Here is a 22260-nt window from a genome sequence, read left to right as displayed (position 1 = left end):
TAGAGGTTTAGTTTTTATGTCCAATTTTTTAACTAAACCCCAATCCATCAGACTTTCGTCTGCCCCTGAGTCAATGAGTGCACCATGAGTAACCACATTGTCTCTGATTTTTACTTGGATGCGGGTCAGGGTGCGAGGAGGAAAGTCAGAAGAAGAGATCCGGCTCACCAACGTACTCCTCTTTATTGGTGAGCCTCCTCTTTTACCAGACAAGCCGCTTGTGGATGCTGCCCGCAGTAGAAGCACAGACCCTCCCTTAATCGACGCTGACGTTCTGCCATCGAAAGCTTGGCGCGGCCCAACTGCATTGGCTCCTCCACGGAGCCAGGGGGCGCTGTTGTCCGGAACGCCGGTGAGGGGTGACGGGGCCTCCAAGAAGAAGTAGTATCCAGCGGCGAGCGTCTCCTCTGGGGAGGTGGATCAACCGCATCCTTGGATTTATTCCTTCTCCTCTCCGTCAAACGATTGTCTATCCATATTGCCATGGATATGACAGAGTCCAAGTCAGCGGGCAGATCGAGAGGCGCCAGCTGGTCTTGTAGGGAATCCGAGAGACCGCTGACGAAAGCGTCAAACAATGCAGCGGAGTTCCAGCCGCTATCGGCTGCCATAGTCCGGAACTCGATGGCGTAGTCAGCCACACTCCGCTGATGTTGTTTCAGCTTAATCAGAGCCCGAGCTGCTTCCCTGCCCGGCGTGGTTTGATTGAAGATCTTTCTCATAGTGTCTATGAAGTTTTCCAGAGACCCGCAGATGGGGGAGCCTCGGGACCACTCTGCCGTAGCCCACGCTGCTGCTCGGCCGGAGAGATGGGAGATCATGAAAGCCACTTTGGAATTGTCCGTGGGAAAAGCAGCCGGTTGGTGGTGATAGTGTAACTCACACTGCACAATGAACGTCCGGCAGCCCTCCGAGTCTCCGGAGTATTTTTCGGGTGGAGCCAGACGCATGGAAGTACTGTGCGGCTCAGTAGACCGGTTGGGATCGGAACCGGTCGCCGCCGGAACCGGGGGAGTCGTGGGAGGAGAAGCAGCCTGCAGGTGAGTGAGCACACGCTGGACCTCAGCTGCCAGCAGATTCACCTGGGTTGTCACCGATGATTGTAGTTCCCCGTGGCTGTTGGATAGGTGCTGCACTCCGAGCTGTATGGCGGCCATCTGCTCTTCTTGTTGCCCAATACGTTGGCCCTGAAAGCGGATGGCGTTCTTTAGCTGGTCTGAGTCGGCTGAGTTCATTTTAATGGTCAGTTCGTACTGTCAAGGAGAGACTCTGAGGCATGAACTCAATTGCACGACTCAGATAGTGTTCTCAAAAAATAAAGACTTTACTGGAATTTAGCACAGTAATCAAAACAAGGAAAACAAATACACTCTTTCGAGGAAAACTAGCAAGTGATCAATGAGGTAGATCCGTGGGAAGTCCGTGAGGTAATCAGTAACGTGGGTCATAGTAAGACACCGAACTGACAATGAACAGGAGGAAGCTACCACAATATATACACAGGTAAAGGGGACACAGGTGGAAACAATCAGGGCGGGGAAAACAATCAAGGACGCAGGAGACAGAAGGGGGCGGGGAGCGTGGAGGCCTGAAATGAGAGGAATGATTAATTAAGGGAATAAACATAAAGCACAGGGCAAAGGGACATGACCAAACTAACATAAAGAATACACTTTCACTATTAGTTTCCTAGACATGACAGGACCTGAGTACCTGAAGTGGTTGCATGTTATAATTACCTTGGTATCTGGCTTGATGATTGTCTCTCTTTTAAACTTCATGTCAATAACCTGCTTAAAAAGCTGAGGGTTAGACTAGGTTGCTTTTTCAGGAACAAGTCCTGTTTCTCGCTTGAGGCCAGGAAGAGGCTCTGTGACCTTTTGACCTGTGCTGGACTATGGGGATCTGATCTATATGAATGCACCTGCCCATTACCTAATCAAGTTAGATGCCGCGTACCACAGTGCACTGAGATTTGTGACTAACTGTAAAGTATTAACTCATCACTACCCTGTATGCCAAGGCAGGTCTGCCTTCACTAACTGTACGGAGGCTCAGTCACGGGTACATTTTCATCTACAAAGCCATGTTGGATAAACTACCATCTTACATCTGCTCTCTGATCTCTCTGCGAATTGAAAGTAGCTATTATATTAATTTGACATGTCTTAGTTTCCAATATTAAGGTCCATTTTTACATAAATGCTGTGATGTTCTGTGTTTTATCATTTCAGATGATTTCTTTAAGCTCCAGTCCAGTTCTTCTCCGTCATTATTGGTCTGGCCGTCAGTTTGGCTGTTTGCATTCTGTTACTGCTGGCTGTTACTTTCTTCTTTCTGTGGAGAGAACACATATTCAGTAAGTCACTAACAGTCGGGTGATTTGATTCAGTTTGTTTAAAGGGGCCCTATTATGCTGAGTGCTGTATGTTCTGTAGGTTTGTGTGCATGTTAATGGTCTGCAAAGGCTACAATATCTCCCAACAACTCCCCCCCCCCCCCCCCCCCCCCTGAAACGCCTCCATTGGACTCCTTTGTTTTGAACATGGTGACATCACTATGTACCACTCATGCTTCTATTGGCTAGCACTAGGGGCGGGACATCTCTAAGCTGTTGACCAATCACCCAACTGTTCAGCTACATTTAGCCTGAACAGTTTTATGTGCTCCGATCCCTTCCTAAAGTTCCTCTAATTCTCTTTCAACACATCTAAACACACGTTTAATTTCACACAGAGACGAAGAGAAAGCGTTCGGATGAAGATCAGTTTCTCAATGAAGGAGAAAGAGGACAGCTGATGAAACCTGACGCTGTGCAGATGGAGGCTTTGAAGGGAAACGTCAGAAAGAAGAGGAAAAAGGTAAGTAGAGAAACAACAACATGAAAAGTGAAGTCTTAGCAAGAAGCACAGAAGACTTTCACATCAAGATACAGGATCTGCCAGAAATGCATGAAAACAGGTGTCATTGTGTGGCACCTTAAGAAATTACCACTAAAGAAACGTGACTGTTCCTCTCATAGAAAAATCCATCTGAGCAGCAGCTGCTTGAGGAGCAGAGGAGGAGGAAGGATGCTGGGAAGGAAGTCCAGACTCTGGAAGAGCAGCTGCAGAACAAGAAGAAAGAGGTTCATCTCCACTTCAATAATGAAACACATTGATTCCTGTTTGAAGTCTCTTTCAATGTCCTCCTTAGTGCAGACAAGGTCAAACCTGCAGTGCAGGTCCAAGTGGAGACCAACTCCAGACTGTCCTACTTTTAGACTGTGAATAAATGATGTTAATCTTCCTGCTGTTCTTTCAGGTTGAATCTAAACAGTCTGAGCTGCAGGATCTCCATGCAGAGAAACAGAGGAACGAGAAGGAGCTGCAGAGCCTGAAGGGAGATCTGTGGAACAAGAACAGAGAGGTTCACGTCTCCATCTTTGAACTTTATTTTTCATGTGAATAGAGAGATAGACATTGGGTTCATTGACCCCTCTCATGTGATCGTCTGTAAACCTGCAGACAGTCAGGAAGCTGTTTGAGGAACTCAATCATCACCATGTTTAGGACCCACTGCACTGAAGCTACTTTGTTTGTACTCAGTGTAACTGTGGCTTTACATGTTATCATTATCACTGCTGTAGTGTTTCATGTGGTACTCATCTGTCTCTACATCTCCTTCCCCCAGCTGGAGAGAGCTCAAACAGCCCTCGACTATGATTCCAAATATATTCCGGTAAATTGGCCTGAGATTGATATAATATGCACTATATAAAATATACAGTATAAATGTTGTTAATGTACAACATACATTACAACCACAACATAAAGGAAATCCATTACTGTAATAAGTCTGTTTAAAAGGCTGATATGTTGTGAAATGATCAGTAGAAATGAATATAAATAAGACAATTAAATACCCATTTTTTCAACCACCTGAAATAAAGTTACGCTAGAAAATGTTTCATTGAAAAGCTGCATTTATGTAATTTAGAGATATATATTAAACATTAGGGGTGGGGGAAATAATCGATACAGCATAGTATCGCTATACTTTGCGTGGCGATATTGTATCGATACATGGATACCAAGTATTGATATTTTATGATATAAACTGTAGCAGATCCTTCCGAAAGATGGTCGTACACTTGACTGATGATTTGTAATTTATTGAAAACTCCAAAACCAACGTAAGAGCTACAGAAAGACACAAAACAACAAATACCTCTAAGCTTCATCCATGTGAGCATTACTTTAGAATACCATTTAAGTGAACATAGTTAGCGAAGTTATAATACAGTATAAACGAATTAAGACAAACCATATATTACAGTTAACACTAACCGTGTGCCTCTTGCTAATACTTAATTGTAAACTTTATCTTTTGATTTCACTGTATTTAAATGTTGATATCTCCGTTAATATCTGTACTTTATCTCCGTTCTTTTTCTCAGTCAAGTTTTTGCTTTGGGAACAGTAACTTCCTGCTGATAGCGCAAAGTCACCTTCAAGATAAAAGCATGTCTAAATAAAACAGGAAGTTACGTTAAGACATGTTGCAATGAAAGTAACAAAAACAATGCCATCTCCTTTTCAGGTTCAAAGAACACACATTGGGTTATTTACATAAACTATTCATATTGCAAATACATTTTTTAACCAGGAAGGGAAGACGGACATGATTTGCTATATCGCAATATACTATTGTATCGTGGCATAAGTATCGCGATAGTATCGTATCGTGGGGAGCCTGGTGATTCCCACCCCTATTATATATAATATATGCTTAAATATATGCTGGAGGCCCAACAGGAGAAAACAGACACCAAAACCAAAGAGGTTTCTTCTAGAATAGTTTAGTGAACTCTGGGCTGAAGTCCTGAGTGTAAACTGTAACTAATCGACCAGCCTGAAGGAGCTGAGGAGGAAGTGGAGGTTTGAGCATCATGGTTACTCTGGGGGAGAAGAATTAATAAAGGAGGGAGAATAAGATAATAGAGATAGCTAAGAAGAGGAGGCAGAGTGAGAGAGAGCTCGAGGAAGAGAGGAGGCAAAGAGAGAGATACGGAGAGAGAGAGAGCTTTGATCTCTCTAGCATAGCTATCTCTCTCTTCTCTAACCTCTCTGCTCTCTCTCTCTCTCTCTCTCTCTCTCTCTCTCTCTCTCTCTCTCTCTCTCTCTCTCTCTCTCTCTCTCTCTCTCTCTCTCTCTCTCTCTCTCTCTGGACTGACGAGCTACACCCACAGCTGCTAGCCACCGCGGCTGTTTACTTTTGTGTCCACTAATAAAGGATCGTTATATTTCCTCATCTCGCCTGCCAACTTTTTGTTACAGCGCAAGAGCCTGGTTGTAACATATGGGGCGGAGTATGTTGTGTAGCGGAGAGGAACTTAACACACAGCTAGCGGGTGTGGCAGCGGGCCATGATGGAGCGCACAACTGATTGTTTGGGAGTAGCCATGAAGAGGGTAAGTGTTGTAGCTCGGGAGCACGCTGAGGCTGCAGGTGTTTACGGTAGTAAGTGCGTGAATACCTGCCGTAATTAGCACCTGAAGACTAGGGGGAGTTTAGCTAGTTTCTGTGAGGCAGTTAGACGGACGGGCGGGCCGCGGTGACGTGTAGGCTGTGTATTTAGCGTGAGCGTGCCACGCAGTGTTGTCATGATGGAGAGTGTAGCGAGGGGAGGGGGGGGCGCCAGGCCTCAGATGATTTGAGGCCAAATATCACAATTACAATTACAACATTTTTTATTACATATAATTGTAACGCAATACATGATTGTCATAATTGATTAATTCATTTGAATACAAATTCAAGTTAGTAGCTATTAAAGGCATACAAATATTGATTGATTGAAAAGTTTATTAACAGCTTGTATATTGGGTACAGTACAGTACAGCTCAAAACATACAATTGTTAAGGGGATGCAGACCAGAGAAAGACTTTCGTCTTGTTTACATCAGGGTCCCCCATTTCCAATTCATCATGAAGAAAAAGACAGAAATGTAATTCCTTCTTTATTATAAATGTTTCTTCTGCCCGTAAAGTGTCCAAACCAGGCTTTTCTGGATAAGCGCATTTTTAAAACATAGTCATTGTCCATGCCGGTTTCAGTTGAATTATTTGTCACAGTTGCTCCGATCAGATCGGTCCAGGCCCGGCTCCAGGATGAAATGACTGAGGGGGCTGTTAAAAAATCCGAGGGGGCAATTCTTTTTTCACAACAATGAAAAATACTGGCAATGTAATGAATTGACACACCAAGCTTTTTTCCTTCTCACTGCTCTACAATCTCTTTGCTTCTTTCTTTTTATTCCGGATTTACCCCTCTCGTTCTTTTCCTCTGATCTTTAATAATAGATAGTAGATAGTTGATAGATAGATGGCTGCACTTTGGTTAACAGACTAACATTGATTTCCTCAATTTATAAATTGACAGGCTCTGTAATTATACCATAACCTTTTCTCCTCTATCCCTTAACTCGTCTTCCTATACAGATTTACTTACCTCTAGTCAGGATTAAAGACACATTAATCTGGTTGATTTTTATTTTCAGGATTGGATGTTTAAATCACGGCCTAAAACCTGGCATTTCATAAGAAAGTGACTAATATATAAACCAAATGTAATATTGGATCAAATACTACACCAAATAGACAGACACAGATTAAAAAATAAAGTCCCCTGGTTTGTCTCTAGAGTCTAACTGCCATGAGAAATATCAGATCAGTGTTCCAAAATCCGTCACTAGATGTCGCTCATTGTACCAATACGGTTGATATAATACATAACATATTATTATTCTAGTAAAAGGGCTCGCTTTGGCAAAAACCTGATCCCTACAGGCAGCCCTAAATAATAACAAGTAACCATCGTGTGTGGTGCTTTTTGTTGATGTCATATTGTTTTCACCAGGGCCGGCCCTTGGTATAGGCAGTATAGGCGAATGCTAAGGGCGCATCAACCCGTTTCTGTTCAAGCTGTAGAACTATTCTCAACTGTAGTCGAAAAATCGTAAAAAATCACAAAGTCAGACCCCTTGATATTTGATATTTGTCATGTTGAGTCACATTCTCCAATCAACATGTTCCTGATCTCTGCCTCTCTGTATTTCAGTTAAAACGGCTGCTGGTGTCCAGACAGAAGTTTAAGGAGGAGGAGCAGAGGAGGGAGGAAGCTGAGAGGAACGTTCACATCCTGGAGGAGCAGCAGAGGAGGGAGGAAGCTGAGAGGAACGTTCACATCCTGGAGGAGAAGCTGCAGAAAAAGGTTTGTCATCTCCACTGAAAGTCCTTCACACACAGCATGAGGTCCTGCAGTGACTCATGTTCAGGATCAACTAGACGTTCAGCGCCCTTTAGAAGAGGCTCCTGCTGCTTCACATATCAGTCAGCTTCATTCAGACACAGTTTGCAGGAAGACGGAAGCACACAGTCAGTTTAAAGTGCTTCCTTGAATTTATTTTTCTTACCAAAACTATTTTTGAATGTTCTGAATTACACAGATGTTTTGCTGAGGCCAAAGTGATAAAACTAACCAACTCAAACTGTACTGAAATGCTACTGTGAAGCAGATCAATTATGTATTGTCCTGTGAGAGAAAATGTGATGCAGAGCAGGATATGCTTTCACCCAGACAAGGATATCATGTTAAATTAGTTCAAAAGTCAAATGTAAAAGTTCAAATGTCTGTATCTCTCTTTATCTTGCAGGTTCTGATGGTCCCAGAGAAGAAGACCAGCAGAGAGGACGCTGAGAAAGACCTGAAGCACACAGTTCCTCCCAGTGCTTCATCTCCTTCATATGGTGTCTCCAAGGGCAACCAGCAACCCCATGAGAAGAAGCGGAGGGGAAAGGAAGCTTGGGGATTTGCAAAGAAGGTGGACAACTTAATTCAAATCTTTACTTCATCTTCTCCAAAAGACATTGATTCTTCAAGAGGCTAAAGGGATCAAACTAACCTTGAGATAATCTGAGAATGAGAGAGAAGTGAAGGACCAATAAGATGCGTTGTTTATATTGTTGTTGTCACACACTTTAGTTGAATCTTCTTTACAAGTAGTTGATATTTGAGACCAAGACAACTCAAACTACATGAAAACACACTGAGACACCAAATGAGATGGATCTCAGCGTGTCACAGGGATCAAACAGCTGAGTTCAAAGATGATGGATGAATATTTTCTGTACCACTTTACAATAAGACTACCCTTATCAAGGGTTTACGAATAGTTTGTAATTTATTAATCAGGTTGTGAACACGTTATAAAAAATGAATTAGCTTTTATAAGACATGAGATAAACAGGGCAACTGTGACCAGTTGCTCGCCAAATAGTGAGCCCACATGTATCTGTACTGCTAAGCCTTATATTGGCTACCTAAGGCTTAGTCATCTTGCCAAATAGTGAGCCTGTGTTGATGTATGAAAACTATGTTAGAACTGGTTTATAAATGGTTCTTAAAGATTAATAAAGTGTTTACAACCTAATTCATAACCTAATTACAAACCCTTTATGAATCCTTTATAAGGGTAGTCCTATTGTAAAGTGGTGCCCTATGTTCTGTGTTGTCTCCCCCTTAGTTTCAGCTAGGAAGATGTGAAGAGTTTTATAATTCTCAATCTGTGGAACCACACCGCAGCCGTGCCGTGTTTAACCACGCCAGAACCCCTCGTACAGGATTCAATATTGAGGTCCGCCAACAGGGCATCTGTATCCGTCTGAAAAACAGTACGACTGAGGTAATGTTGTGTGGATGATCTCTGAGTGCTTTATGAGAGTGAATACTATCATTTAAACATCCTCCAAATGAGCCGTTGAATTCTTCTTCTTCTCAAACTCTCATAATGACCTGTTTAACCTTAAGAACCCCTTTTCTCTTGTTTTTGTGTAATTTGTTGTTGGTCTTTCTGTCTCTCATCCTCCCTCCCCTTATTTCACTTCATTCAGGACAAACTTCTGGGAGACGCGGAGTTACATCTGCAGGTTAACGACAACAAAACCTGCATGTACACATTTGATCGATCTTTCAAACTCAAGGCTGGAAGATTTGTCACTGTGAGTCTTTCTTGTTTTTTCACTTTGTGTTGTTGCATTTTCCCTGCATTCATTTATTTGATTTAATGATTCTGCTTGTAAGTCTGTGGTTTTGTATTTTACAGATGTGGGCAGCAGGTTATGGTCCCAATCGTTCTAACACTGAGCTGGAGTGGAAGGACCTGAAGCCCTGGAAGACCGGAGACAGACTGTGGTTCACCATCAATTCATTCTGGTTGTAACATAACCTCACATATTTAACTACCCTCCTTTCTGATGTCATTGTGCTTATCTTACCCTGCATCTATCAACAGGGGCAAATATACTTCTGCTCACTGTCTGCCTAGCAACACATAGCTGGAGTTGTATTTGAACTTGCCCCCGTTTTGTGAAGACGATGTGTGAAGGGACGGAGCAGATTTATCGGCAGATTAACAGCAAAAAGACATGAAAGAAAGTTACAACATTATAACATATCTGAACATTACTCACAGGAATAGAAAGACTCAGACGGCGTATATTGCCTACATATAATTCACTATTCAAGTCTATGTAGTTAAGATGTAAAAATGTGTTTTATTTTTGTATTTACATGATGCTCATGTACACTTTTGATATTTGCTTACGGCCATGTTAACTTTAAATATGTTTTTAATGTTCCGTGAGAGATAATGTTTAATTTGAAGGTGATATGTTTTAATTATATTTCTGCACCAACTGAGCCATCTGGTTCTGGGACGGGCTCCAAAAACACTTTGTTTTAGTTTCACTGAAGATGACGAAATGGGGTTTAGTATTCTCTCTTTCTCTCTCTCTGTATCACGGCTTTTGGTGTTATCATGTACTTTAGAATTTAAATCAATTCAAACGGATGATTTTTGATCTTATAAATGCAATTAATGTTTTTCAAGTCAATTGACTTTTAATTTATAAAAATACAATAAAACAAAATGAATTGATGTAATTTATTCCTGCATATAAATTACTACTAATTTTTCTAATATTAATTATAACAATATGGTATTCATCTAAACATATATTTAATTATTTGTATTATTACAAATATTCAACTTATTAAAACTTACTATATGTTGGTATAATATTTTATTTTTTCAAATCTTTACTCCACATTTTTAATTCTTATGTTTGAATACAAATCTTTATTTAATTGTTTTTATTTTTATTGTTCATTCTTTATTTAACTTACTTTATCCAAAACATTTTTATTAGGTTTTTTATTTAATTCAATTTCACGTATTTCAATATTGATAAATTCACACATTTGCTTTTAACCATTTCAGTTTAACTTGAACAGTTTTTCCCTCTGTTCACATATATATATATATATATATATATATATATATTTTAATATAACTGATTGAGCAACCAGTTCAAAAGGACTGAAACAATTCTTTCTCAGAACAATAAATAAGCAAATAATAAATACACAATGAAAAATAGAGTAAATAGGAAACGAAAAAACACTTGGTTAGTGGAGGAAATCCCAAATGACTCAATAATAAAATAAATCCGCCTTTTATTTCCTCTTTTCAGTTCACTTTTTGGCGAAATGACCAAGAAATGATTCACACATGTCGACCAGCTGATGAGATTACAATATGAGAAGAAACAAACCCTGATTTTAACGTATATTTAATAAATAAAGTGAACGTTGATGATGCTTCCAGAGTGTTAAAAGTTTATATTTGAAAGGTGACTAAGAGATTTATGGGTTATAATGATTTATCTAAGCTCTGTAATAATGCAGTCCATTAACAGTTGCACTTTTCACCACATATACAAACAAGTAAAAGATAACATGGATTAAATAACATTTTACTGAGCAAGGTTTTTAATACCTGTTCTTCCATTTATTTACAGATTAGCTTTGTAAGAATTTTATTTTTTGCTCAGTGAGTTATTAAAGTCTTCCAAAATAAATAAACAGAAACAATATTTTAAGTTTTTTTATTTTCGACTGATTTGGTTGTATAGTTAGTAAAACAAAATCATATATATATATATATATTTGTATATATAGAGGGAACTAGAGGTTGAATACAAACTCCTTCAAATTAAAAATATTAATATTTTCACATCATTTTGTTGTATTATATTGTTTTTGGCTGATTTGTGTTTGAATACCCTCAATCCCCCCAAAAATACATTTCCACTGATGTTCTAGTGCATGCTAGGTGTTAAAGAAATATAATTGTTAACACGAGAGGACATCAACCTGATTGTTAAATGTATCATAAATGTGAAGACTTGGGAAAGAGAACCTTGGCCGGTGCAAAGGTCCTGCCCTCTGAGGTCAGAGGGAGACTCTGGGGTATAAAGGAGGGCTTGATTCCACCTCAGCTCTCTGTGACGGCACCATCTGTTGTTTAGGCTCCAACAAAGGTAAGCATACTTTTATTTGTTATTACGTTTATTAAAATATGTATATATTATCTGCAAGATGCGTCTTAGATTAATTTATAAAGATGACACAGCCTAGATTGGAAGTAACCAGACCCTGAAGGGAGAGTTGAGGTAAACATAATAGAAATACAATATTAAAAGCTTTATTGAAAACATAAATATATATATATGTGAGGAGGAATATGAAAACATTAAATGTATAAAACAAGATAAACAAAGGAAAACATAATAAGCCAATATATGCTTTTAAATATATATATATTATAAATGTGTTTAATTTTATAACGTTTTAATTTAAGTTTATACAAATATGTATTGCTTTTACAATCTGGTGATAAATAGATGGGATGATCAGAGACAGCAGAGAGCACACACACACACACACACACACACTCACACACACACACACACACACACACACACACACACACACACACTCACAGGTAATACTGCAGCTGAAAGATCCTTCTGGTGTGTTTCTTAATAACTGTAAACGGTGTTTGTCTCGTCACTTTACAAGATGAGATACTGTACATTTACAGGATTTAATGATGTCTGCCTCCTTTAGTTTCTGTTTCCCTTCTTCAGAAAGCTGAACTCATGGATCCTCAGACAGTGAAGTGGAAATCCTGTGAGTATTTTTTTGTACCAATATTGTGTTTTTACTCTATTTTTAAATGACAAAATATCAGAGACGGACATCTTTGGAAATTCCCTAAAATAATGTCTGTTGAGAGTTTTTCATGCAGATGTTGCTGCGGTCACTTGTTCTGCTTTCGGAGTTCATAGTTTCAGTTATCATTCATCACCGCATGATGAAAAATAAGGATTTCACAGGAAGTATTTTACAGGTCACATGCTGTGTTAAAGGTCACATGTCATGCTTTTCCGGTTATTTCCCGTCCCCTTGTGTGTTATGAAGGTTTTTCTGCATGTAAACGGTCTGCAGAGTCAAAAACCCTCTCATACTTGCCAACCCTCCCGGTTTCATATTTCTCCCGATTTCTGACAAAATCAGATTTACACACGACTGTTTCCACTCGGACTTTATTACAGCTACACCATCGTTTGATTTCCATGGTAGCGCCTCTCTTTAGTAGCGTGCGCAACTAGATAGGGCAGGAGCTCCAACAAGCCGTGTAGGACAGAGAGTGAATACACAGACTATACAGAGATGCTGGATGAGGAACCAATGTGGTATTGGAACATTGAACAATATAAATCTATTCTAGTAGACCTCAACAATGGAACTATGATCAGTAGAAATGGCCATGATGTGGGACCTTTAAAATAAGTGAGAATATAAACCCACTAGGTTTAACTTCAAGTCATTAAAAAAAAAAGAATTAGGTTTTGTTTTGGATTTTTTGTCAAATGTTTTTTTCTTTTTATTGACTGTTTAAATAAATAACATGTATTCAGGCTTTTGCCATATTGTATCCCCCTTCCAAAAGGAAATCATCAGAATAATGATCAATAACAAGTATTTTTGTTAATTAAATCGACCTTCTTTCATTTTTTTGCAGTTTGTGTTAATTATTTTTGCCATATTTGCCTCTTATTTTTTATTGTAAATCACTTTGAAATTCCATGTTGCTAAAATAATCTTTATGAAATGTAATCGACTTTCTTTAATGTTTTTTTGTGCACTTTTTCTCAATATTTTTGCCATATTTTATAACCCTAAACAAAACTTTAAAAAATCTTAATTTGAATTGATACATCTGAGTCTTTTTTGTTTATTAAATTAGTGTTCTTTAATTATTTTTGCCATATTTTATACACCAGTTCTTTGTTTAATAAATCATTAAACAAATATAATAAATGTTTCTTTTGCACTAAATTCATATTTATTTGTTGTAAAGCACCAAGGGAAGCACAGTCACAATTTAAAATGTCCCTCTCTCCATTGACTCCCCTTCACCCCTGAATAATAATATCTGTGTTTCCAGGTGTCGTCCGGCTGCTGCTGCTCACTCTCTGTCTCAGAAACACATCATCAGCTGCTGGGAGTGTGGAGGAACATCTGGAGGAACATCTGGAGGATCATCTGGAGGATCATCTGGAGGAACATCTGGAGGAACATCTGGAGGATCATCTGGAGGAACATCTGGAGGATCATCTGGAGGATCATCTGGAGGAACATCTGGAGGAACATCTGAAGGAACATCTGGAGGAACATCTGAAGGACTGTCTGCAGGACAAAGACTACAAGGATCTCCTGAAGACGCTGCAGAGCGGCCTTCCTCACATCCACTCCTCCCATCACGTGGTCATTGTCGGGGCCGGGGCTGCAGGACTGACGGCTGCAAAGCTGCTGCAGGACGCCGGGCACAAGGTGCATGCTCTAAATACACTTTAGAAACTATTTATCATGATCTAAAGACTTTAAAATAGGAGTTAAGGAAAGAAAGAGCTTTATAAAACGATGTCTCATGATTTAAATGCTCTAAAATGAAATTCAAGTAGTGAAAGTTGCTTTATAAGACAAGGTGCACACTCCAAATACACTTTATATAGTATTTATCCTGATCTAAAGACTCTAAAATAGGATTTAAGAAATTAAGTTGCTTTACAAAACAAATAGTTATGATTGAAATGCTCTACAATTAAATTAAAGTAGTGAAAGTTGCTTTATAAAACCACTTCTCAACATCTAAAGGCTCTAGAATGAAATTAGAGTTGCTTTAAAAACAGTTTCTAATGATTCAAAGCCTTTATTGTCAGAGGCACAAGGAAAATCCCAAGTCTCTTTAAAGAAAATCAGGACCTTAATCATGTTTAAATGTGTTGTGCCAGGTAACCATAGTAGAGTCCAGTGGGCGTATTGGAGGCCGAGTGGAGACCTACAGGAGCGAGGAGGAGGGATGGTTCGCTGAGCTGGGAGCCATGAGGATCCCCAAATCTCACCTGTGAGTTCAGACAAGTTTGAAGAAATAAATCTTATTCGCCTTAAAGGTCTCCTATTAAGGCATATACCATGGGTCTCAGATCAACCCGGTATCATGGCAAGACGTGAACATGTGAGGATTTACCATGCTGGGAGACGTGAAGATGTCACGATTTCGTCCCTTCAAACATGACAGTTACACGGTATTGTTAACCCATGTTAACCAGTGGAGAAATAACCGGAGATGCCAAGCAAATGCTCCCCGACGGTCGGTTGTTATTGTCAATATTAATATAATAATGACTTATTTTGTAATAGTCACACTCGATTACGCCGATTTTCTTGTTAGGCTACATTAATGTATTAAATCGATGTAAATCCATGCGTGTGGATGTGGAATTAACGGACGTGACGTTGTGCGATTGCGTTGCCAGGCAACAGCTTTGATTCATGTTAATTTACAAACTCTTCAACTAGAACCGTAGTTATATTTAAAAACATGTTAGAAGGCCTCACAAAATACTTGAATGTACATTAAAATGTAAATGTGAATGAATGTGTGTATAACAAAATACATCCGTCACTAACCTGTTAAGCACTGAGCCTGTTTTTCTGGTCTCAGGCTCGAAAATGACATTCCCAGAACAAATGACCATATCTTCCCTTCTAAAAGGGTTACATGAAAAATATTTTTTCTCAAAGCAAGGTTACACCTTGAGTTGAGATGTAGAAGTGTCAGAATCAATATAGATGTTTTTATTTTAAAGTAAATTCAGATTGAACACAGTAAAAATGATTGTGTCCGTCCAAACACCCTTGAATGATGGGATGGTAGACTAAAAGCTTTAGGAATCCAAACTACAACATATAATAAGTACCATGTATCAATATTGATGCAAAACATGTGACATTTGACCTTTTTAGAGAGATTTAGCCAAAATAAACCACTTCTGGTGTCATTTGGGTGGATTTTCCATATCTCTGGCCCCCCTTGGTCAATTTTGATGATTGACATCTCTTTTTAACCGCTAGAGCCAATGGAATCGAGGGAAACTCCCACATACACACACACATTGCCAAATAAGGAGTGAGAGTGACGCATAGCCAAAACCGGAAGCTGCGATAACTCTGGTGACTACCATTAGCAGCTAACTTTTACTCTCCGATTTTTACATAAAAATGGAATTATGGATTATAAATATTTTTTTCAAAGTGACAGACACATTCAATTAACCTATGGATTAACCCTCAGCCGCGTTTTTTTTCGTTTTAATGCCATTGAACACGACTTTTGATCAGAATAACAGCTAAGGTGAGACGATGTCCCTTTTTTGCTCCGTAATGACGTGTTGTGATGTCTGTGTTTGCTTCCCCTGTTGCGAGTTCTGATCGCTCAGTGATGATACTAATAATAATTATAATACATTTCAATAACAGGCTTTAACCACTGGGTGTCCCTTTCTATCAGCTGTGCACCGTTATGGTGTAAATACAGCCTATCTACCGATTGGATCAAATATAAAAGTCAGCCGAATTAGTGTTGATACTGCAAGGAGACGTATTGTGTGAAAAGAAATGTAAGATGTTGTTTAATTGCTGATATATTTATAATCCACGTCACGTTTTCAGTTCTTCCTGTTTGTCTTCTCATCAGGGCTCTATAAATAGAGAACTACGGCAGATATGTAATATTTAATGCAGCCGAACTGTGTATTACAATGCCGTTATGTGATGACTTGCAAAGAGAAAAGCAAGCACACTCGGAATAAAGTATTTTATTTTTAACCCTTAGATGCACGATTGACTGGACCCTATACTCTTCCATAAGTGGGTCTAAAAGGACCCGTATTAGAATAATGTGTCTTTATGCAATTTTTGTCATTTTGGTTAAGAAAAATCACTTCTTTAGTATATATTTAGTATTATGTTTTGGTTCACATTAGAAATATTTTATATTTAATTGTTCACAATTTATAATTTTAGAAATGTTCTTTACATTTTGAAAAAATACTTTTTGAACATATTGATGCAAAGATCTCCCCTATTCTGAGACCCTCACCGTATTCCAGTCCCTTTTCAAAACTCATCTCTTCTCCTCTTGTCTACTCATAGCCCCCCCCCCCCCCCCATCAATACATGCCAGTTGATCAAGTTTGATAGTCCTATAGCCCCAGGCCCCCACCCTAACCTTCCCTTATATTGTAAAGCGATTTTGAGTCCTTGAAAAGCCCTATACAAATATAATGTATTATTATTATTATTATTATTATTATTATTATTATTATTATTATACTGACAGGTGTCAGATCTTGTAAAATAATCTTCCTGAGAGGTGTCACTTGCGATGTAGTCTGTGTGGTCTACAGTGAATGTATTCCTGACAGCAACAGGTGATAATAATCAAAGGTTCCCAGAGGATTCCATAGAAAATGCATGCGGGTCATTTTTGATCCACTAATGGAAGCTTGGGGTAGAAATACAAAACTACAATTTCTTAAAATGTAAATTTAAAATGTGAATGGCATGATATCCAAAACATGTTTTTTGAGGAATAGCTGGAATATGAAATGATAAAAAAATGTAATTTCAAAGATACTTCAAGAAAACCACCTCACCGGGTCCAAAAAGACACACTTATGCATCTAAGGGTTAAAACATTTTTTTTCGGATTTCACATCGCATAAACACCATATCCCAACATGCATTGCGGCTAAACCATCGAATCACCGAGCTGATGATCTTGCCTACGTCTGTTTCCGGTATTGTTTATGACGGCTGTATTTAGTTATACACACAGTCCTTCACATTTAAATTTAAATTTACATTAAAGTATTTTGTGAGGCCTTCTACATTTAAAAAAATATATAACTACGGTTCTAGTTGAAGAGTTTGTAAATTAACATGAACCGAAGCTGTTGCCTGGCAACGCAATCGCACAACGTCACGTCCGTTAATTCCACATCCACACGCATGGATTAACATTTAATACATTAATGTAGCCTTTGTTTCTGCTCAAAGAGGTGTCGACCAGCTGGGGCAACAAGAACATCGGCGTAATCGAGTGTGACTATTACAAAATAAATCATTATTATATTAATATTGACAATAACAACCGACCGTCGGGGAGCGTTTGCTTGGCATTTCCGGGTATTTCTCCACTGGTTAACATGGGTTAACAATACCGTGTAACTGTCATGTTTGAAGGGACGAAATCGTGACATCTTCACGTCTCCCAGCATGGTAAATCCTCACATGTTCACGTCTTGCCGTGATACCGGGTTGTCTCAGATATATCAAAATGTCTCTGAAGTGTTTTTCTCAAAATACCAAACAGCAAAACACCCATTCTAGCCTCAAACCCCTCTTTCTCAGCTGTTACTAAAGTGCTGATTCTGGGTCTGTAGATTAAAAAAATCATAACCACATCAAGGGTTATTTCTGAAACAGTCTGGAGCTCAAACTCTTTCTCTCTCTCAGGTTTACCACAAAGTGAGTTCCTTTTTATTTCCTGCTTCTTTACACATGCTCTCTCCAGTACAGGTTAGCTCTGAATGTTAGCGATGCTAATGTAAACACAGCTGCATATTACTTTCTAAATACGTCTCTCATTGTTTCTGACAATGTTTCTGATTGGTCCGTGGGGGTAAAGCCCGCCCACATTTTAGTAATGTGGTCATGACGCAGCAAATCTGGATCAGCTCCGTTGATCCCCCGTTTTTAGAGATGTGGGTACGGAGGAAAAGAGAGAGGGTTTTATTCTCTGACACTTTGTGAGTCTCCTGACACACCAGGGTCACACCGGGGTCACACCGGGGTCACACCGGGGATACACCGGGGACACACCGGGGACACACCGGGGTCACATAGTTATGTAGAAAAGACATGAAAAAGTGCATTTTAACTTTAAGTCTGAAAAATGTAAATACGTCTGTTGGCAGCATCGTCCTCTGGTTTGCTAAAGAACTGGGGGTGAAGCTGAATCCATTCATCATGGAGGACCTGAACACGTTCTACCTGGTGAACGGGCTGCTGAAGAAGACGTACGCTGTGAAGGCTGATCCAAACATCCTGAAGTATAAAGTGTGGAAGAGCGAGAGGGGGAAGTCTGCAGACCAGCTGCTGCAGAGAGCTCTGCAGAAGGTACATTGCACATAAACACAATACATTGGAATAATAATACTAATTGTAATAAGATTATATATAAAAGTAAAAAAATATAAAATAATGATAATAATAATAATAACAAATTCATTAATTTACCCAATATCACAAAAGAGAATATTCAATATTGAATCATTGCTACACAGATTTTCTATGAAGGTTTGTTATCTATTATTACTTGGTATTTGTCCTCACCCACAATATGCAGATACATAACAAATAACAGCTGAGATGTTAATAATATTCCCTCCAGGTGAAAGATGAAGTGAAGGCACATGGCTGCAAAGCTGCGCTCCAGAAGTACGACCACTACTCTGTGAAGGTGAATGTAATTTTAAATCGTACATTTTTGTATTTTATGTACTTCCAACGCACGTTTTACAAGAGTAGAACACTTCATTTTTGTTTAGCTGAAAGACAGAATATTTAAAGATAATGACTATAATGGAGAAACCCTCCCTGTGTTGTTTCCCAGGAGTATCTGAAGAAAGAAGGTGGCGTGAGTCCGGAGGCGATTAGGATGATCGGAGACTTACTGAACGAACAGAGCCTGATGCACCTCGCTCTGACCGAGATGATCTACATCGAGAGCGACGTCAGCGACAACACCACGTAACATTTTACTGTTTCACTTTTTCCTGAATTCATTTTCGGGCTTGAGCAATAAGTCTTTAATGAGGCAGTTAACCGTTCTACTGTTCCCTCCTCTCGAAGACAAGCTTACAAAATGTTCACATTTCTTCCTACGACATACAATACGTCAGTAAATACCCAACTGTTGAATTTGTGCTAACAGTGCTAACAAGTGTCTAAATGAGACGACTTAACGGCATCACGCACAATATTAGCCGCCTTTAGCTTAGCGGTGGTGACGTGAAGTCATGTGACCGTGCTGTAGTTCCTTTATAGCCCAATATTAGCCGCCTTTAGCTTAGCGGTGGTGACGTGAAGTCATGTGACCGTGCTGTAGTTCCTTTATAGCCCAACATTAGCTACCTTTAGCTTAGCGGTGGTGACGTGAAGTCATGTGACCATGCTGTAGTTCCTTTATAGCCTAACGTTAGCTTTTTTACTTCAAAGATCATAAAGTGGTGTTAATATGTGGAGATTTAAATGTAATCAACAGGTGTTTTATTGCCTATCCAACAGCACACATATACCTGGAGAAATCCAGAGGTCACCAAACACATATTACCTACATTTGTGGCTGATACAAGGAGACTAAAAATGTTTTCTCTTACAGGTACTATGAGGTGACGGGCGGGTCTGATCTGCTGACCGAAGCTTTCCACACTGTCCTCCACGTCCCCATCCTCCTCAACTCTAAGGTCAAACGTATCCGCCAATCAGATCGAGGGGTCATCGTGTCCTATCAGACCGATCGAGAACTTCCTCTTACTGACCTTCATGCCGACGTTGTCCTGGTGACCACCACGGCCAAAGCTGCCCTTTTCATGGACTTTGATCCGCCTCTGTCCATTAAAAAGATGGAAGTCCTGAGGGCCGTCCACTACGAAAGCTCCACTAAGATCATTCTCACTTTTAGAAAGAACTTCTGGTTGGAGGACGGCATCCGAGGCGGGAAGAGCATCACCGACGGTCCTTCTCGGTTTATCTACTACCCGAGTCACAGTTTCCCGAACAATAAGACCATCGGGGTTCTCCTGGCTTCCTACACCTGGTCCGACGACTCCCTCCTCTTCCTGGGAGCGAGCGACGAAGACCTCAAGGTCTGTAAAGTGCCCCGATAAACAGTCCTGTTTGTCATCTTGCAATATACTTATTTATACAAATAGTTATCACCGCAATAAACTGTATTTGATTTTGTCTTACTTTACATTATTTAATTTCATCCAAGTTGAAATAGAATGTAGTTGCAAAAAAATATCGAAAAAAACATGATAAAAACAGTTTATCTCTAAACTATTGAAAAATAATGAAAAATATTTCGGAAAAAAGTATAGTTTGTAAAAAACATAATGATATAATTCAGAAAAAAGTATAAAGTCAATGAATTACATTGTCTTTGGAAAAAAGTCACAATATGAATAAAGTATATTGTCAGCGTAATAAAAAAATAGTTAAATCGTATATAATTTACATTATTTTAATTTCATATTCTGTTCTTGTACATGTCATATTCTGTTGACATGTATAGAGACTTCTTGCACTACTTTTTATTTTGTATTTTTGTATTTTATTATAAATGTTGCATTGTTGGAGGAGCTCAGGTCAGAAGAATTTCATTGTCATTTCTACACTGTAGCTTTGAGCATATGATGATAAAACCTTTGAATCTTTGAAAAAGGAGCTGGCGCTGAGAGACTTGGAGCGGATCCACGGGAAGAAAGTGTGGTCTCTTTGCACCGGGGTGGTGGTGAAGAAGTGGAGCACCGACCCTCACAGCCTGGGCGCCTTTGCTCTCTTCACTCCCTACCAGCATGCAGACTACTACTCCAAGGAGCTTTTCAAAAGTGAAGGCAGGGTGCACTTTGCCGGCGAACACACCGCCTTCCCTCACGCCTGGATCGAGACGGCCATGAAGTCCGCGATCAGGGCGGCTATGCACATTAACGAAGAGGCAGCGAGAACTCAACAGCATGACGAGTTGTAGCTTCTTACATCCTGCAAATACTAGAGATCACTTTAGTTTTAAAGCCGTGATGCAATAAGCAGAAAAACCAAAAGTATAGTAGAAGTACTCAGATCTTGTACTTGAGTAAAAGTAGAAGTACTCAGATCTTGTACTTGAGTAAAAGTAGAAGTACCAGAGTGTCGGAATATTCTGTTACAGTAAAAGTCCTGCCTTCAAAATGTTACTCAAGTAAAAGTAGAAAAGTATTATCATCAAAATATAGTTGAAGTAGCGACAGTAAAAGTAGTCGTTGTGCAGATTGGTCCATTTCAGAATAATATATATGATATGTTTTATAATGATTGATCATGAAAGTGTTCTCAAAGCTGGTGAAGGTGCAGCTAGTTTGAAGGACTTTGTATACTGCAGGGTAGCTTGTGAATTAAAAAATAAATTGTACTTAGGTACAGTACTTTGTTACTTAGTACACCACTAATAACTAATTATATCCTTTAATTCAACAGTCATTTTAACAGTTTGAAATACAGGTACAATCATAAGATAATATGGAGATATTATAGAGGACATTTGCAAATTGAAAAGAGTTTGTATATTATGCAGTAACAAGCTGAAAACATGTAACAAATCAAAAAACCTTAAAATAAATCTGAATCTAACAAAATGATCCCAAAGCATAAATTATATGTGTCTTCACTCTTAACATCAGTAAAAAGATATAATAAATATGGTGCAGGAATGTCATATTTCTATGTTTGAACCTGAAAGCTGGTTTCCTGTACAAAAACCCAATGGGATTTCTCAATATGATTTTTGATTATTAAAGAAATTACAAACAAACGTTTATGATTCTTGGTTTAGTTCAGCAGGATAATCTCCACATATTAACACCGCCTCTTGATTTCTGAAGTGAAAAGCTGTGACCGTGCTGTAGTTCCTTTACAGCCTAACGTTATCTTTATTTCTGTTTGTTATTTGTTGTGTAACATTTCATATAATCAATTAAATCATATATATATATTATGTTTTACACTCTGATTGCCCTTTACTTGTTTAAATTGTAGTAGTCCTATGTGTGTTTAACAGGGACATATGTTTGACCTTTCAGGAAGGGCAAAAGGTGGAATTGCAAATGGTTAAGAACTCAGGGGTTTAGTAGTTTAATGCCTAAA

At 39.1% G+C, this 22260-nt stretch overlaps 3 protein-coding genes and 1 pseudogene across 6 annotated transcripts; all 4 read left to right on the top strand.

The window, feature by feature from the left end:
* Positions 1 to 22260, top strand: part of LOC117562644 — a 47307-nt pseudogene that overhangs the window by 9718 nt on the left and 15329 nt on the right.
* On the top strand, positions 434 to 3947 carry LOC117562642 (kinesin-II 85 kDa subunit-like). Its single transcript, XM_034240469.1, has 6 exons — positions 434 to 1040; positions 2235 to 2359; positions 2737 to 2861; positions 3023 to 3127; positions 3304 to 3408; positions 3673 to 3947. The coding sequence occupies exons 3-6, from the start codon at positions 2799 to 2801 to the stop codon at positions 3757 to 3759; spliced, it is 360 nt and encodes a 119-aa protein (XP_034096360.1). The 5' UTR covers positions 434 to 1040; positions 2235 to 2359; positions 2737 to 2798; the 3' UTR covers positions 3760 to 3947.
* LOC117562641 (prelamin-A/C-like) lies at positions 5212 to 9938 on the top strand. Of its 3 annotated transcripts, XM_034240467.1 has the most exons (7): positions 5212 to 5452; positions 7102 to 7179; positions 7228 to 7254; positions 7697 to 7864; positions 8567 to 8725; positions 8934 to 9041; positions 9146 to 9936. In XM_034240467.1, exons 1-7 carry the CDS (start codon positions 5408 to 5410, stop codon positions 9260 to 9262), a joined length of 702 nt encoding a protein of 233 aa, XP_034096358.1. In that variant the 5' UTR covers positions 5212 to 5407; the 3' UTR covers positions 9263 to 9936. The 3 variants fall into 3 exon arrangements, with proteins under 3 accessions (XP_034096358.1, XP_034096357.1, XP_034096359.1); XM_034240466.1 differs by having other exon boundaries at positions 7102 to 7254; positions 9146 to 9937; XM_034240468.1 differs by lacking the exon at positions 8567 to 8725 and having other exon boundaries at positions 7102 to 7254; positions 9146 to 9938.
* LOC117562636 (L-amino-acid oxidase-like) lies at positions 11342 to 21261 on the top strand. Of its 2 annotated transcripts, XM_034240451.1 has the most exons (9): positions 11342 to 11423; positions 12013 to 12075; positions 13397 to 13782; positions 14244 to 14356; positions 18273 to 18474; positions 18749 to 18817; positions 18971 to 19107; positions 19739 to 20225; positions 20804 to 21261. In XM_034240451.1, exons 2-9 carry the CDS (start codon positions 12045 to 12047, stop codon positions 21107 to 21109), a joined length of 1731 nt encoding a protein of 576 aa, XP_034096342.1. In that variant the 5' UTR covers positions 11342 to 11423; positions 12013 to 12044; the 3' UTR covers positions 21110 to 21261. The 2 variants fall into 2 exon arrangements, with proteins under 2 accessions (XP_034096342.1, XP_034096343.1); XM_034240452.1 differs by lacking the exon at positions 12013 to 12075 and having other exon boundaries at positions 11367 to 11423.

This window comes from Gymnodraco acuticeps, unplaced genomic scaffold (assembly GCF_902827175.1).
Source record: "Gymnodraco acuticeps unplaced genomic scaffold, fGymAcu1.1, whole genome shotgun sequence".
Lineage (NCBI taxonomy): Eukaryota > Metazoa > Chordata > Actinopteri > Perciformes > Bathydraconidae > Gymnodraco > Gymnodraco acuticeps.
Note: the sequence above shows the minus strand (reverse complement) of the source record. Positions and strands in the feature narration are given on the sequence as shown.